Source organism: Dipodomys ordii, unplaced genomic scaffold, assembly GCF_000151885.1.
Source record: "Dipodomys ordii isolate 6190 unplaced genomic scaffold, Dord_2.0 Scaffold44, whole genome shotgun sequence".
Lineage (NCBI taxonomy): Eukaryota > Metazoa > Chordata > Mammalia > Rodentia > Heteromyidae > Dipodomys > Dipodomys ordii.
The window spans coordinates 7,115,150-7,131,369 of record NW_012267260.1 but is presented as its reverse complement, the minus strand read 5'-3'; the positions used below and the strand labels follow the sequence as shown (position 1 = coordinate 7,131,369).

Sequence of the window (16,220 nt, the reverse complement as noted above, 5' to 3'; positions counted from 1 at the left end):
TGGGGCCTGAACTCTGGGCCTGGGCGCTGTCCCTCAGCTCTTCAGCTCAAGGCTAGCACTCTACCACTTGAGCCACAGCGCCACTTCCGGCTTTTTTTCTTTTTGCTTATGTGGTGCTGAGGAATCGAACCCATGGCCTCAGGCATGGCAAGGCAAGCGCTCTACCACTGAGCCACCTTCCCAGCCCCAGAGCCTCCTATGCTTATTTGGCTTTTTCACTCAAGGCTAGCACTCTACCATTTGATCCCCAGTTCCACTTCTGGCTTGTTGCTGGTTTAACTGGAGATAAGCATCTCCTACTTTTCTGCCTTAGCCTCTCCAATAGCTGGGACTTTAGACTGAGTCCCTGGTGCCAACTCTTCCTTCTTGTTCTCCCTCTTTCCTGGAAGCCCTTCACTCCTCCTTTCTCCTTTCCTGCCTCTCCTCCCCTCGCCCTTTCTCCTCCCCTCCCAGGAGACCGGTTCAGCCCCTCAGCAGGGCCATGTAGGGTGGATGTGGGGCGAGATGGTCAGGGCAGGCAGGCAGTGGTCCTGCCTCCGCCCTGGTCTTAATTCCAGTGTGCCCCATGGCCTGCAGGGATGACGAGATCCGGGACAAGTGTGGGGGCGACGCCGTCCACTACCTGTCCTTCCAGCGGCACATCATCGGGCTACTGGTGGTCGTGGGCGTCCTCTCCGTGGGCATCGTGCTGCCGGTCAACTTCTCAGGGGACCTGCTGGGTCAGTGCAGGCTGGGGGCAGTGGGGCAGGCGAGCGCGCGGGAGTTAACGCCTTACCCACCACCATCTCCCTCTCCTCACCTTGCAGAGAACAATGCCTATAGCTTTGGGAGAACCACCATCGCCAACCTGAAATCAGGGTGAGGATGGGGGTCGAGGGCTGTAGCATGGCGAGGGGAAGGGGCACCCTTGGAGCTTTGTGGAAAGCTGCCCAGGGTGTTGGGGGTTACCATGGCTCGTGGCATGAAGATTTGATCTCCTAGGGCCATTTCTTTCTCTCTTTTTTTTTCCTTGCCTTGAACTCTGGGCCTGGGCGCTGTCCTTCAGCTCTTCAGCTCAAGGCTAGTGCCCTACCACTTGAGCCACAGTACCACGTCTGGTTTTCTAGTGGTTTATTAGAGTTGAGAGTCTCACAGACTTTCGTGCCCGGGCAGGCTTTGAACCGTGATCCTCAGATCTCAGCCTCCCGCGTAGCTAGGATTACAGACATGAGCCACTGGCGCCCAGCCCTAGGGCCATTTCCGTTGGACTGGAATGATGGAGGGGCTGTAGGGGTTGGAACCAGAAGCCTTGGCGGCCACGGAAGGGCCATGGCTGTATGAGGGCCCCATGCCGGGAGGTGGTCTCGGCTGAGGGTCCTGGCCCTGGTGGCCCTCACAGATCCCTTCTGCTCCCCACCAGGAACAATCTCCTCTGGCTGCACACCTCCTTCGCCTTCCTGTACCTGCTGCTGACCGTCTACAGCATGCGGAGACACACCTCCAAGATGCGCTACAAGGAGGACGACCTGGTATGCAGGCCGCACCCCCCACTACTCCTGTCCCTGCGCTCCCTCCGCCCGGCCCCCTTGTCCTGGCTGTATCACCAAGGGGCTCCATCCGTAAGCCTCAGTTTCCTGGCCTGTGCAGTGGGCTGATGAAACCCCTCCCAGGGTGGTTGGGAAGGTAGCGTGAGGCCAGGCTTATGCCCTGTGGGCTATCCCGTGCCTCGTAGCAATGTGGGGTGATACCATCTTGCCTGGTAGTTGTGGTAGGTATGATCCCCTATCCTCTACCGCCACTCTACGCCCACGCCAGCCACTTCCCCAAAGACCTGAGAGTGTACCCAGTAGTCCTCAACCACGAGTCGCTGGGTGCCAGTCTCCCTGCCCCTTGCATTCCCTGAGGCTTCTTCCTACCACCCCTACCTGCTCTGTCCACCCCTCTCGCCCCTTGAAAAGCAGTGAAGCCCCTCCAGCCTTCCTCACCTCCCTCAGGAAGGCAAACCCTCCCTCTCCCACCAGGTCAAGCGGACACTCTTCATCAACGGAATCTCCAAATATGCAGAGTCGGAAAAGATCAAGAAGCACTTTGAGTGAGTAAGCGGCCCACAGCGTCCTCACATCTTCCAGCCCAGAGATCTGGCTGGGGGGCCTGGCACTCAGGCCAGTGATAAACCCCTTTTAGGGCAGGAGCTGTCTAGGAACGTAGCTCAGGGGAAGAAAGTATGTCTAGCATGCCAGAGGCCCTCGGTTCCATGCCAGCATCTTAAAAATAAAAAATTCCAGCACTTAGGTTGAGGCCAGAGGATCTTGAGTTCGAAGTCAGGCCCAACTCCATACTAAGACCCCCCAGCGCCACTTCCGGCATTTTTCTTTTTGCTTATGTGGTGCTGAAGAATCGAACCCAGGGCCTCAGGCATACAAGGCAAGCGCTCTACCACTGAGCCACCTTCCCAGCCCCTTGAGACCCTTATCTCCAATATACCACCAGAAAACTGGAAGTGGCGCTGTGGCTCAAGTGGTAGAGCACTTGCCTTGAGCTGAAGAGCTCAGGGACAATACCAAGCCCCAGAGTTCAAGCCCCATGATTGACCAAAACAAAAAAGTCTCACGGACTTTCCTGCACAGGCTGACTTTGAACCTCGATCCTCAGATCTCAGTCTCCTGAGTAGCTAGGATTACAGGCGTGAGCCACGGCACCTGGCTCCCATCTTTGTGTTTTATTAAAAGCTTTAATGAGCAACAATTAAAGTTAAACAAGATAAAATTCTATAGCATGGGCCGGCACTTACCTCCAAATAACCACCAGAAAACCAGAAGTGGCGTTGTGGCTCAAGTGGCAGAGCTCTTGCCTTGAGCTGAAAAATGCAGGGACAGTACCCAAGCCCAGAGTTAAGCCTCATGACCAACCAAAAAAAAAAAAAAAGCAAAAAACACATACTTAAAGATGGGGATTCTGCATAAAGATTGGAGCGGGAGCAGCGTGCCCTCACACTTGAAAAGTCACCGTTCCTTCTCCCAAGCCAGCAAGCTTTCTCTAAGACATCTGCCAGCCGAATGTTGTCAGGGAGGCCAGTCTGCCTTGAGCTGGCTCGGGCTCAGGGCTCCATCTCTGGCCAGGGTTAGAGGTCAGGTTCAGGGTCACTTTCTTGTTGGTCTTAGGCCAAAGCTAGAGATCTTTCTGTCCATAGAGCTACAGGTTGTTTGGGGTCAATCCAGAGTCAGGGCCTAGTGTTGGACCAGGACGAGGTCTGCGGGGAACATAGATATAACCTATGACTCAACACAGTTTCTACAAGTTCTCAGCCCTGGACAAGAATAAGACCACAGCAGGGCACCAATGGCACCTGATAATCCTATCTAGTCAGGAGGATGAGATCTGAGGATCGCAGTTTGAAAAGTCCTTGAGACTCTTCTCTCCAATTAACCACCAGAAAACTGGAAGTGGAGCTGTGGCTCAAAGTGGTAGAGTGCTAGTCTTGACCAGAAGAGCCCAGGGTCAGTGCGTAGGCCCTGAGTTCAAGTCCCAAGACCAACCAAAGAGATGGGGGGGGGGGGAATCAGACCACAGCCATGGCCCATATGTATAATCCTAGCTGTTCAGGGGGCTGAGATCTGAGGTTCATGGTTCCTAGCCAGCCCAGCTCCCAATTCCTATCTCAAATAACCAGTTAAAAAGCTTAAAGTTGAGCTGTAGGTTCAACTGGTACAGGGCCAGCCTCAAGTAAAAAAGTTAAGAGAGCAGACACGGCTCTGAATTCAAGTCCCAGTACCAGCACATGCACACGTACACACGCACAGACTCTGCGCACAGGCTGTGTGTATGATGTGCTGGCTCTGTGGGTAAAGTCAGACCGCGGGTCCGCGGAGCATAACGGCTGCTGTGTGTTTCAGGGAGGCCTACCCCAACTGCACCGTCCTCGAAGCCCGGCCTTGTTACAACGTGGCACGCCTTATGTTCCTTGATGCTGAGAGGTACCAGGCTGGGCAGGGAGGGGGATGCCGCGGGCCCCTGCCTGCTGTGGAACTGTGGAGGGCTTGAGTCTTGCCACACGGGAACTTGGCTCCTTTACCTCCTAGTGTTTCATAGGAGATTTCTATTAGAGTTCATTCCCTATCCCCCCACCCTCCACCTCCCACCCTCACCCCTGCACACCTGTTACTTCTGGTCTAGAGAGCACAGGAGGAAAGGGGCTCCCAGTCCCTACCCTGCCTGCAAGACTCATCCTAGGCCACAGGATGGGAAATTCTCATCGGACTGTGGAAAGGACTGGTCCGTGAGGACGGATGGAGTCCTTGGGCTGGGGGATGCCTGATCCAAGTCCAGGGCAGCCCCGGCTTTGGGGAGTGGGTCTGCCCCATCCTCCCGCCAACCCAGCCCCTCCGGGTCCCACAGGAAGAAGGCTGAGCGCGGAAAGCTCTACTTCACAAACCTGCAGAGCAAGGAGAACGTGCCTGCCATGATCAACCCCAAGCCCTGTGGCCACCTGTGCTGCTGCGTGGTGCGCGGTTGCGAGCAGGTGCGCTGCAAGCTGACCACGGGGCCCCGGCCTGGGCAGGGCTGGGGCGGGCTGGATGGGCCATTGCGTAGAGCCAGCCCCTCACCCAGGACAAACACAGAGTAAACCCTGCAGACATGAGGCTGGACCCCTCCCTCATCCCAGACCCCTGAAGCCCGGTTCTCTGCCTGAGTTAATTTGTACATACAGTGACCAGATTAGGTCAGCAAGAGTGCAGCATTGTACTGTACTGACTAAGGCTGTGATTCTGAGCAAGTTTCTTAACTGCATTTTGCCTCGGTTTCCTCATCTGTAAGATGAGAGTGGTGATGAGGATTTAGTCCACACATATAAAAAGCCTCAGGGAGGACAGTTACCATAGGACATTCCTGAAGTCCCAGTATCTGGGAGTCGAGTCTAGAGTCTAGAGTTAAGAGACCAAAACAGAAGGGGAGGAGCAGGTGTAGCGTGTGGAGGGCGGGGCCGGGGCCGCTGACCGCACACCTGGCCTTGGCCACGGCAGGTGGAGGCCATCGAGTACTACACGAAGCTGGAACAGAAGCTGAAGGAGGATTACAAGCGGGAGAAGGAGAAGGTGAACGAGAAGCCCCTGGGCATGGCCTTCGTCACCTTCCATAACGAGACCATCACCGCCATGTGAGTCCCGGCCCCGCCCAAGCCCCCACCCCCTGGCTCCCAGCCGTCAGCTCTGCGGCCGACGCAGCGTTTCGCACACAGCATCCTGAAGGACTTCAACGTGTGCAAGTGCCAGGGCTGCGCCTGCCGCGGGGAGCCCCGCACCTCCTCCTGCAGTGAGGCCCTGCACATCTCCAACTGGACTGTGTCCTACGCACCTGACCCCCAGAACATCTACTGGTGAGCCCCAGGGCGGGGCGGGGAGGGGAGGGGCTCGGGAGGGGTGGGTGGGCCTGGGGTCCCCAGAGTGACCCACACACACCTCGCAGGGAACACCTCTCCATCCGTGGCTTCGTCTGGTGGCTGCGTTGCCTGGTCATCAACGTGGTCCTCTTCATCCTGCTCTTCTTCCTCACCACCCCGGCCATCATCATCACCACCATGGACAAGTTCAACGTCACCAAGCCCGTGGAGTACCTCAACGTGAGCCCAGCCCTCCAGGGCTCCCCCCCCCATATTCTCCACACACTGCCCCAGAAGAGGTCACCCTAGGATTTACCAGCCCCCGAGCGGAGGGGTGCATGACCTTGACTAAACCCTGTGCGCCCTCTGCCTTCAACTGAAGCTGGCTGCAAGCAGCTGGATGCTTAGCTTTCAGCTAACGCGGCGTGAGGCAGGAAGCAAGCCTTGCCGCCTGCCCCGCGACAGCCCCTTCCTCCCACACACAGCTCCTCGGAACTCAGTGTCCAGGGGAGGAGACATTGAAAGTACCGCGCGAGGAGCGCGGATGCTGAGACCCAGGCTGCAGGCCCCAGTCCCCGTCCCATGCTTACTAGGAGCTAAGCCTTTGAGATGCTTTGCCTCCATGTATGCATCTGCAAAATGGGCCCTATCATTGTGACAGTTAATACCTGGAAAATACAGGTGTGCTTGGCACATAACAGGCGTTGAGCAGGTGCTAACTATCGGCATCATTCACCCCAGGCCTCATGCACAGCCCTGCCCACCACCTCAGCCCGTGTGTTCAGGACTAATGACATTGGACCCTCTTGACCTCCCCCCCCCACAGAACCCCATCATCACCCAGTTCTTCCCCACCCTGCTGCTGTGGTGCTTCTCGGCCCTGCTCCCCACCATCGTCTACTACTCTGCCTTCTTTGAGGCCCACTGGACACGGTGAGATGCGCACCCTGCGCCTAGATCCTCCCGGTGCCTGCTGGCCCCACGGGACTGCCCTTGAGCCTCAGGGCTCCCTACCCTGCACAGTCCCGCGCTGGCAAGGAAGAAACAGGGCCCGCGGGGGAAGCCCCTCCCCGGGCAGCGCTCCCGGCACCTCTGTCCTGGTTGGGAGAGCAGGCCCAGGGCCGGCTCCCCTCACCTGTGCCCGCGCGCCCTCCCAGCTCCGGGGAGAACAGGACCACCATGCACAAGTGCTACACCTTCCTCATCTTCATGGTGCTGCTCCTGCCCTCGCTGGGACTGAGCAGGTGAGTGCCAGGCCACAGGCCGGCATGGGGACCTCCACCCTGCACTTACAGGAGGACACATGATCGGAGGCCCCGGCCTCCCCTGATTTCCTGCTCCGTTCTGACTGGCTCCCCTCCGCTCCCCTCCAGCCTGGACCTCTTCTTCCGCTGGCTCTTTGACAAGAAGTTCTTGGCTGAGGCTGCCATTCGGTTTGAGTGAGTGAGTGGGGCCCCTGGAGAGAGACCATGGTGGGTGGGCGCAACTTAGAAACACTGCCACCCCATGGGGGAGGGGGGCGGGGGCGGAACTGTGACCACACCTCCACCCCAGCACGGGAGGAAAAGAAGGGCTGACATCATGGGTCTGAGGATCACACCGCAGAGACACCCACCATGCTTGGGTCCTGTATCATGCCCCAGGAGCCCATGTGGAAGCTGAGCCCACCTCAAGGTGGATTTAGGGCTTAGCAGACCCACGTCTGGGGGGGGGCTTTCTATGGTGTCTTTGGCTCATTTTCTGGGATGTGCTATGGTAGCCTTGAATTTGAGCTGGGGGGTTGGAGAAATGTCAGTAATGAGATCTTAGGCATATTCTGGGAGAGATCTAGGAACTCCCGGGGTACTGAGTCTACAGAAGGCTTTTGGGGTGTGGGGTGTCTCTGGGGCTCCCACTGCAGGGAGGAGGGGGAAAGCTATCAGGGTTCTGGGAGCCTCGGTGCGGTGTGGCTGAGGTTCTCTCTGGGTCTCTGGGAGGCCACATGCTGCCTCGTGGGCTGGCTGTGGGCTGTGTGGACCTTGAACTCACTAGAGGCCTATCTGGCCTCTCCCCGCTGGAGCTATCCGGGCAAGGAGTTCTGAAGCCGGCCTGAGCACCATCTAAGGCTCATTTTGGGGGTGTGGACTATGTTAAGGTCTGAAACTTCTGGGTGTTCCTGCACTCAACATGCTTGGAGTCTGAGGGGCCCGCTGAGGTGCCAGGCAGCCGGACCCCAGATATTGTGGTGGGCTTAAACACTGTCTCCTTGAGTCTTTCTGAGCCACAAGGTCTAGGGGTCTGTCCAGCCACGTCTGTTCCGACATCTGTCTCTGAGTTCGTGCGTGGGGGCCTAGGGCGTCAGTGCTGGGGAGACTAGCCATGTGACGGAAACGTGGAGGGGGCGGGCATGGTGGGCTGTCGTGCTGGCACTGAGCAGGCAGCCACCAGGTCACCCCAAGGGCGCAATGCTGGAGCACCTGGTGCCCGCAGGTGTGTGTTCCTGCCGGACAACGGCGCCTTCTTCGTGAACTACGTCATTGCCTCAGCCTTTATCGGCAACGCCATGGACCTGCTGCGCATCCCGGGCCTGCTCATGTACATGATCCGGCTCTGCCTAGCCCGCTCTGCTGCTGAGAGACGCAACGTAAAGCGGGTACGGCCGCCTGGGGCAGCAGCGGTCCGCATAGCGCCCCCTGGTGGCCCAACCAGAAGCAGCGGCAATTAAGCTGGGGGGCGGGGGGGTCACAAGGGTGCTGGGACTTGGGGACCTCAGTTTGCTCAAATGTACAGCCATGGGTTGACAGGTGACCCAGGAGGTCCCTGAGTTCAGGCAGTGTAGTGTTGTGGGCTGGGAGTTGGACAGTCTGGCTAGATTTAGGGTCCCTCCACCCTAACTCCACAAGAAGGCTCTGGGCATCTAGTCCCCCACGTCCTCCCAACTCTTGTCCCTCCTACCAGCCCTGACCCCCAGAAGGCCCCGTGCCCTGTCACGACCTGACCTGACCTCAGCCACAGCCCCTCCTCTCCACCTGCTTGCCCTTCCCCTTCCCCAGACACAAGATCCTTGTCCCCGCGGCTTCATTCCCAGCCCCAGCGTTCCTGGCCACCACCTCCACCTGCCCTGTGCCCCTGCAGCCCGTCCCCTTCGCCCTGAGCCACCTCCTGCCCATGTCCCCCCCAGCATCAGGCCTACGAGTTCCAGTTTGGCGCAGCCTACGCCTGGATGATGTGCGTCTTCACGGTGGTCATGACCTACAGTATCACCTGCCCCATCATCGTGCCCTTCGGTAGGCGCCGCCGCGCCGGGACCTGGGCCCTGCTCGGGGGGACCCCGGGCCGAGCCCGCTCCACTCTAGTAAGGCAGGCCACCCCGAGTGGACAGGGCCCTGGCTGGGAGACCGGCCCCTCGGGCCTCCCGCCTGGTCCCTGGCTCAGTCTGGGGCCCGGCCTCGGGGATGAGGGGGAGAAAGAACATTTCCACTCAGACCGGACCTGCCTGCTGCGCGGGGCCCTGGGCAGAATCGCCCACCCCGGCCCCAGCTGCCCACCCTGCGCACAACCACACCTGCTGGGATGCAGTCCAGTCCCTCTGCCACGGCTCACACACACCCCTACACAGCCTCCAAACCAGGAAAGACTCCCGCTCCAGGGGGGCGGGTCCTGTGCCCATGGGATTGTCCTGTGGTAGAAGATCGTTGTCACTTGGGCTGTTGTCACTTGGGCAGGTCTGCCTTCCTTTTTAGAAATGACTCACAAAGATTTTCTTTTAACCATGACCCTGCCAGTAGCCTCCACTTCCCCCCAATAACACTCTAACCTTCACCACCCTCTCTGTTAAGACCCCAGTCTCCCAAACTAACCTTCTTGTCCTGTGTAACCCCCCCACTCCCCCTCCAGGGAAGCACACCCCCTCCTTTCACTTATACTCCTCTGCTTAGAGATGGGGCTAGGGAGCAGCGGGCTGGGTTTCCGGCAGATTCTCGCCGCTCCACATGAATGGGGCTCTACTGTAGGATTAGAGGTGAGGGTTCAGGAGGAAGGGACCGGAGCCGAGGAAGTAGGGCACCGAGCGGCATCCTGTCCTGGGGCAGGAGCAGGGCAGGAGGGGGACAGCCCTCCCGTGATCTCAGAAGGCCTGGATGGACGCACTGGTTCCAAGGTCAGGGCCCATGTGACTTCCCCCAGGGCTCATGTACATGCTGCTGAAGCACCTGGTAGACAGGTACAATCTCTACTATGCCTACCTGCCCGCCAAGCTAGACAAGAAGATCCACTCAGGGGCCGTGAACCAAGTGGTAGCCGCACCCATCCTCTGCCTCTTCTGGCTGCTCTTCTTCTCCACCATGCGCGCAGGTGAGGCCCACTGCCACTGCTCTGGGGGGGCCGGGGACACCGGTGGCTCATCCAGAGTGGAGGTCGAGCAGGCCCATGCAGCCAGGGGCCTGGGAGAGGTCTGGGTCAGGCCATGCGCATGGAATTGTGACAGTGCAATCAGAAGGTACCAGGGAGCCCCTGGGGAGGCCCAAAGGAGGGGCGACACCCCCATTCCTTGTTCCTCCACACCAGGGTTCCTGGCCCCCACATCCATGTTCACATTTGTTGTCCTGGTCATCACCATCGTCATCTGTCTCTGCCACGTCTGCTTTGGACACTTCAAATACCTCAGTGCCCACAACTACAAGGTATTGGGCTGGGGAGGGGGGCGGCGGGGAGGCATTGAAATGGGGAGGGCTGCGGTAGGAGCTGGGGGTGGGGTCACACTCTAGTCCCTGACTCCTTGTGGGCTTCTCAAGATTGAGCACACAGAGACAGATGCCGTGGGTCCCAGAAGCAACGGACAGCCCCCCACTGCTGCCGCTGTCCCCAAATCTGCGGTGAGTGAGCCGCTCCGTGGCAGGGGGAGGCGTCCCAACCCCAAAACTGGGCAGTGGGGAGCAAGATTGGCTGGAGGTACCCTGCTAGTCCCCCACGCGCGAGAGCCAGCCGTCCCTCACCCCACTCCTCTTCCCTTCAGAAATACATCGCTCAGGTGCTGCAGGATTCAGAGGGAGATGGAGATGGGGACGGGGCTCCCACAAGCTCAGGGGACGAGCCCCCATCATCCTCATCCCAAGACGAGGAGCTGCTGATGCCACCAGATGGGCTCACGGACACGGACTTCCAGTCCTGCGAGGACAGTCTCATAGAGAACGAGATCCACCAGTAAGGGGAGGGCAGGGCCCTGGAGGCCACGCCCTGCCCGCTCGCCCCACCCCCACGGACACTAAAACGCTAATAATTTATTAGATCTAAAGCCCCTTCCTTCCCCATCCCCTGCTTTCATTAAGGTATTTAAACTCTGGGATCCCACCGCTCTCCCCCACCACGGAGAGCGCGCGGGAGCCCCTCAACCTCAGTGAGGAGAGCCCCGAGCCGGCCCCGGGGCAAAGGGGTGTGGAGGGAGTTCCCCCAGATCAACCCCCCTCCCAGTAGCGTCCAAGAAAGGGTTAATGAGAGCCGAGAGGGGCACCTGGTGCCCGAGGCTGGAGACCTGGGGGATGGGCAGATCTTTCCTCCCCTTCATTCCCCCAGGACCTGGAGTCCCCAGCCCTCCCGAGATGCATGAGGGGTGGGTGCAGAGCGGGAGAAAGTCAGGCCCCAGCCTCGGGGCGGGGGCCCTGGGGGGAATGGCTGACACTGGAAAAATGGGTTTTTGCACTGGTTTTTTGTTTTGTTTTTTTGGGTTTTTTTTTTCCCTTTAAAATAAAAACAGAAAAGCTTTGGGGCTGATGTCCACTTTGTGCTGCTGCCTGGACCCAGGCTGGGGCTCCTCCTCAGCCTCTGTCCCCCCACCCCACCCCCGGCGCTCGCTCCCCATCCACATGATCCTCAAGGAATTTGTTCAGTCTCGGCTTGGGAGAGGCCTGGAGGTGGGTGTCTCAGGATGGAAGGGGCCTCTGCTCAGATTGCTCCACTCCAGCCCCACCCTCCATGGTCCCCAAACCCCACAAGCAACGCGGGGCTCTGGAGAGGGACCTGCAAAGCCTCATGTCTCTGGCCAGGAGTCCTCCAGATGCCTCAGAGTGGCTGCTCATGTCCCCCCAGGAGTGTCCTAGCCCCACACACCCCAGGAGCCCCTCAGAGCCTGTGATTTTCACAACCCAACTCCAGCTCACCTCTAAGTGGATTCCTGTGAGCTCTATTCCACACCAAAGCCACACAGCTGTGCCGCGCACACGTGTGCTTGCGTACACACGGCATGTGGCCTGCGTACAGTTCGATGTAGAAAGCCTGCATTCCTGCCACGGTTCTGCCACCCGCCCCCTGTGCATCCCTGAGGAAAGCGACTTCTCCCTGGTCGTTTCCTCAGGAAAATCAAGGTATATTGCAGAGTCCAAGCCCCAGGACTGGCACACACACACACACAGAGCTTGCCCAACCACCAGCCAGGGGCAGGAGCAAACAGTGGCCTGGCCGGTCCCCACACCACAGACAGGCCAGGGGACTAGACTTCTTGGACCAGTGACTGTAGAGATGGAAGGTAGAGCCTGGTTTCAGCTACCATGTCAGAGCTGTAGCTTTAGGAAGCAAACTCCCCATGGAATTCCCAAGGTCCTGGGGCCAGTCTGGGGGGAGGGGAAAGCACTGCCAGACCCAGCATGAGGGGACAGTGCCAGCTGGGGCCAGTCCAGGGGAGGTGGGGGCGCTGCCAGACCCAGCATGAGGGGGCAGTGCAGTCAGTGAAACATGCTTTTATAGTGCAAAGGCTCCAGGGCTCCCAGAGCGCATTTTGTGTCTGAGCCAGCAGGCACCAGTGCTGTCTGGCAAGACCGAGTGTTGCACAGTGTGGCCTGGACAGATCTCAGGCCTGGCCTCTGGGAGGCAGACACCCCCTTGGTTCCCAACCTGTATAGCAAATCTCCCTGCCCTCCAGGAAGTGTCTCCCAACAGGGCCTATGAAGTTCAAAACCAAGTCCAAATGTTTGGAGATGTGAAATGCCAGATGACATCCAACAGCACACAGAGCAAAGGTACTTAGGAGGTCCGGCCCAGTGGGGAGGCCCAATGGCCAAGGCCCACCCCACCCCACCTGCCTGACGTGATCATTTGGCAGGTATTTATCCAGCAGGCACCCGGTGCCCAGCATTAGGCTGGAGACTTCAAGGTGCCGTGCTGCAGTCACAGAAGGGGGAAAGGAGGCCACACAGCCCGAATCCACTCCTTTTTATTTTTATTTTTGGTAGGATGGGACTTGAACTCTGGGCCTGGGCGCTGTCCCTGAGCTCTTCAGCTCAAGGCGAGCGCTCTACCACTTGAGCCACAATGCCACTTCTGGTTTTTTGGTAGTTAATTGGAGCTAAGAGTCTCAGGGACTTTCCTGCCCCAGCTGGCTTTGAACCTCGATCCTCAGATCTCAGCCTCCTAAGTAAGTAGGATTACATGCGTGAGACACCGAGGCCCAGCTCACTTGCTCTTTTTTATACCTGGGGCAGTGGAAGATAAGGAACAAGCAAGGTTCAAACACTAGCTCACACTTACACTTCTAGCTACTCAGAAGACAGATCTGAGGATGGACAGCCCAGACAGAAAAGTGTGAGACTCTTATCTCCAATTAACCAGTAAAAACCAGAAGTAGTTGAGCATAAAGCAAAAAAGACAAGCAAGAAGATAAGTCCTCAGGCTGGGAAGGTAGCTCAGTGGTAGAGTGCTTGCCTTGCATGCGTGAGTCCCTGGGTTCGATTCCTCAGCACCACATAAGCAGAAAAGCTGGAAGTGGCACTGTGGCTCAAGTGGTAGAGTGCTAGCCTTGAGCTGAAGAGCTGAGGCCCCAGTTCAGGCCCCATGACCAAAAAAAAAAAAAAAGGTGAGGCCTGGAGTTCAAGCCCTAGTAACTGACACAAAATAAAAAAGAAGCTGAGGCAGGGCGCTGGTGGCTGACACCTGTAATCTTAGCTACTCAGGAGGCCGAGATCTGAAGGTCAGGCAAGGCAAGAAAGTCAGTGAGACTCTTATCTCTCTAACCACCACAAAACCAGAAACAGCACTGTAGCTCAAAGTGGTAGAGCACTAACCTTGAGCCAAAGAGCTCAGGGACAGCACCCAAGCCTTAAGTTCAAGCCCCATAACCAACAAAAATAAATAAATGAAGCTCAAGTTGAGGTGACACACCTTGCAAGAGACTCAGATGGACTTGGCCCACAGAAGTGGCTCCTGTCCCCAGTGGGTGGGTGTGGGTGGTGGGTCTGGCGATGAGAAGGGGTTGCCCCGTTGCTCTGGGGCTGGGATAGAGGCTTGAAGGGGAAGGAGGAGAGAGGGATGGCAGCAGTTGAGAGGTGCCCAGATCCAGAAATCCCACTGGGAGCAGAGAGTTCCAGGGTGGGGGAGGGGGTCTCTACTCCCACTCCCCCCAGAATCCTTAACTGTCAGGCCCTCGCTAGGAGCCCACCAGCTGTAGGCATGCTGCACTTACCAGGTAGGCACTGATGAAGACTGACCCACACCTGTACCTCCTGCAGACTAGGGCCTCCCCCAGAAATAGGGCTTCTGTACCCGTCAGACTGAGTAAGTACCCTCTGAGGATTGAGGCTGGAACTCTCATCAGATTGAGTGTGCCCTGGAGACCACAGCCGAGCCTCTACCTCACAGTATTTGGGAAAGAATAGGCCAATGAAGGTCAGAGGAGCTGGTAAGTCAGGGAAGGGCTGGAGATGAGAAGATACCTTGGATTTGTCTGCTCAGGCTGGCTTCAAACCGGGATCCTCAGATCTCAGCCTCCTGATGAGCTAGGATTACACAAAGCCACCAGCACCTACCCGGCTCCTACTTCATTTTTTATTATTGATTATTATTCCACTGTAGGCAGACCCCCCTGTTTGTCTACTCTTCATCTGATGGTCATTTGAGTTTCCCCCCTGTTTTATGGCTATTGGAAATAATACTACTACGAACATTTGCATGTAAGTTTTATTTTTTATTTTTGTCGGTCGTGGGGCCTGAACTCTAGGCCTGGGTGCTGTCCCTCAGCTCAAAGCTCAAGGCTAGCACTCTACACTTGAGCCACAGCGCCACTTCCGGCTTTTTCTGCTTATGTGGTGCTGAGGAATCAAACCCATCAAACCCAGGGCCTTATGCATGCAAGGCAAGCACTCTACCACTGAGCCACCTTTCCCACCTCTGCATGTAAGTTTTAGTGTGGATGTATATTTGCGTGTCTCTCGGACATTTAGTAGCTATTTGGGTTTTTGTCATGGTGGTTTGGTTTATTCATCTGAGCCAATACTAGGGCTTGAACTCAAGCCTGTGCACTAGCCTGTAGCTTTTTTGCTCATGGCTGACACTCTACCACTTGAGTCCTATGCCTTCACTTACAGCTTTTTGCTAGTTAGAGATGAAAGTCTCACAGACTTTCCTGCCTGGGCTACCTTCGAACTACAATCCTCAGTCCTCTGTCTCCTGAGCAGCTAGGATTTCAGGCGTGAGCCTCTGTTTTGATTAAGTTGCTTGTCTCTTGGTTGCTGAGCAGAGCCCATTTTTATGGACAAGGGAATGGTGTCTGCCATAAACGAGAGTCGACTCCAGGCCAGTGGGGTAGGCCAACACAGCAACGCCCAAAACCACAGGAACCAGAGCTTTGAGGCACTACAAGCAACCTGTCTGAGAAATGGGGAGCTGTTTGAGGACCCCTTCTTCCCTGCAGAGCCCAGTTCTATTGGCTTCAAGGACCTGGGCCCCCAATCCAAACATGTGCAGAACATCAGTTGGCAGCGGCCCAAGGTGAGCACTGGACAAGGAGGGGGGCGGTTAATATAATCTCCAGCCCACCACTCCAGCCTAGCTTTGAAGGAGGCTCCACCTCTACCACAAGAACTGGGAGTGGTGGACTGAACATGCCCAGCCGGCCCTGCACCTCCCCACCCCTCCCCTCATCTCTTCCCCCAGAACTTGAGGGAGGGCCCCAGCAGGGAGGGGAGCATCCTGGCTCCCTGACATCTTCATTTCTTCACTGCAGGAAATCACAAGCAACCCCCAATTCATCCTGAATGGGCTCACTCCCACAGACATTTGCCAAGGGGTCCTTGGTGAGTCTTAAAAGAGCAAGGGGTTGGTCGCCATTGGGGCATGGGAAGGTGGGGTAGTGCCAAGGTATCTTTTTTTTTTTTTTGGTTGGTCGTGGGGCCTGAACTCTGGGCCTGGGCACTGTCCCTCAGCTCTTCAGCTCAAGGCGAGGGCTCTACCACTTGAGCCACAGCACCACTTCCAGTTTTCTAGTGGTTTATTGGAGATAAGAGTCTCATGGACTTTGGTGCTCAGGCTGGCTTTGAACCGCGATCCTCAGATCTCAGCCTCCTGAGTAGCTAGGATGACAGGCGTGAGCCACCAGCACCCAGCCCAAGGTATCTTTTGAGGCTGGAAAACTGGGCCCCCTAGATTCAACCACCTGGTTCTGTGTCCCTGTCCCTCCCCTTCCAGGAGATGAGCATGGAACTGGTCAAACATCAGTAATGTATTAGTTATCTATTGGTTCTTAATAGAGCCCCAAGACTCAGTAACTGAAAAAAATAACAGGCCAGAGAAAGCAGGTCCCACCAAGTCTCCGTGGCGCACATCTGTTATATTAGCTACTCGGGAGTCTGAGATCTGAGAATCATGGTTCAAAGGCAGCCAGAGCAGAAAAGTCCGTGAGAATCTTATCTTCAGATAAACAGCAAAAAGCCAGAAGTGGAGATGTAGAAGTGGCAGCCTTGAGTGAGAAAGCCAAATGAGAGTATAATGCCGAGGGGGGGCAGGGGCGCGGAGAAGAAGAAGGAAGAGAAGAAAGGGAGAGAGGGAGGAAGGGAGGAAGGGAGGAAGGAAGGCAGGAAGGCAGGCAGGAAGGAAGGAAGGAAGGAAGGAAGGAAGGAAGGAA

At 57.1% G+C, this 16,220-nt stretch overlaps 2 protein-coding genes across 3 annotated transcripts in view; both read left to right on the top strand.

Annotated features, from left to right (window-relative positions):
- Tmem63b (transmembrane protein 63B) overlaps nt 1-10,604 on the top strand; it is a 14,448-nt gene extending 3,844 nt beyond the window's left edge. For both annotated transcript variants that reach the window (XM_013019218.1, XM_013019217.1), the window contains 18 exons: nt 577-719; nt 807-858; nt 1,400-1,508; nt 2,001-2,071; nt 3,873-3,953; nt 4,375-4,498; nt 5,001-5,134; nt 5,216-5,353; nt 5,443-5,596; nt 6,183-6,289; nt 6,514-6,600; nt 6,730-6,795; nt 7,826-7,988; nt 8,517-8,622; nt 9,521-9,688; nt 9,902-10,017; nt 10,129-10,209; nt 10,350-10,604. In XM_013019218.1, the coding sequence (XP_012874672.1) occupies nt 577-719; nt 807-858; nt 1,400-1,508; nt 2,001-2,071; nt 3,873-3,953; nt 4,375-4,498; nt 5,001-5,134; nt 5,216-5,353; nt 5,443-5,596; nt 6,183-6,289; nt 6,514-6,600; nt 6,730-6,795; nt 7,826-7,988; nt 8,517-8,622; nt 9,521-9,688; nt 9,902-10,017; nt 10,129-10,209; nt 10,350-10,541 (2,092 nt within the window). In that variant the 3' untranslated portion in view covers nt 10,542-10,604. The remainder of the gene's footprint in view (nt 1-576; nt 720-806; nt 859-1,399; nt 1,509-2,000; nt 2,072-3,872; nt 3,954-4,374; nt 4,499-5,000; nt 5,135-5,215; nt 5,354-5,442; nt 5,597-6,182; nt 6,290-6,513; nt 6,601-6,729; nt 6,796-7,825; nt 7,989-8,516; nt 8,623-9,520; nt 9,689-9,901; nt 10,018-10,128; nt 10,210-10,349) is intronic.
- A 4,244-nt stretch (nt 10,605-14,848) lies between these two features.
- The window catches only part of Capn11 (calpain 11), a 12,748-nt gene continuing 11,376 nt past the window's right edge, over nt 14,849-16,220 (top strand). Inside the window, exons 1-2 of the mRNA XM_013019119.1 lie at nt 14,849-15,088; nt 15,324-15,393. Of these exons, the coding sequence (XP_012874573.1) occupies nt 14,849-15,088; nt 15,324-15,393 (310 nt within the window). The remainder of the gene's footprint in view (nt 15,089-15,323; nt 15,394-16,220) is intronic.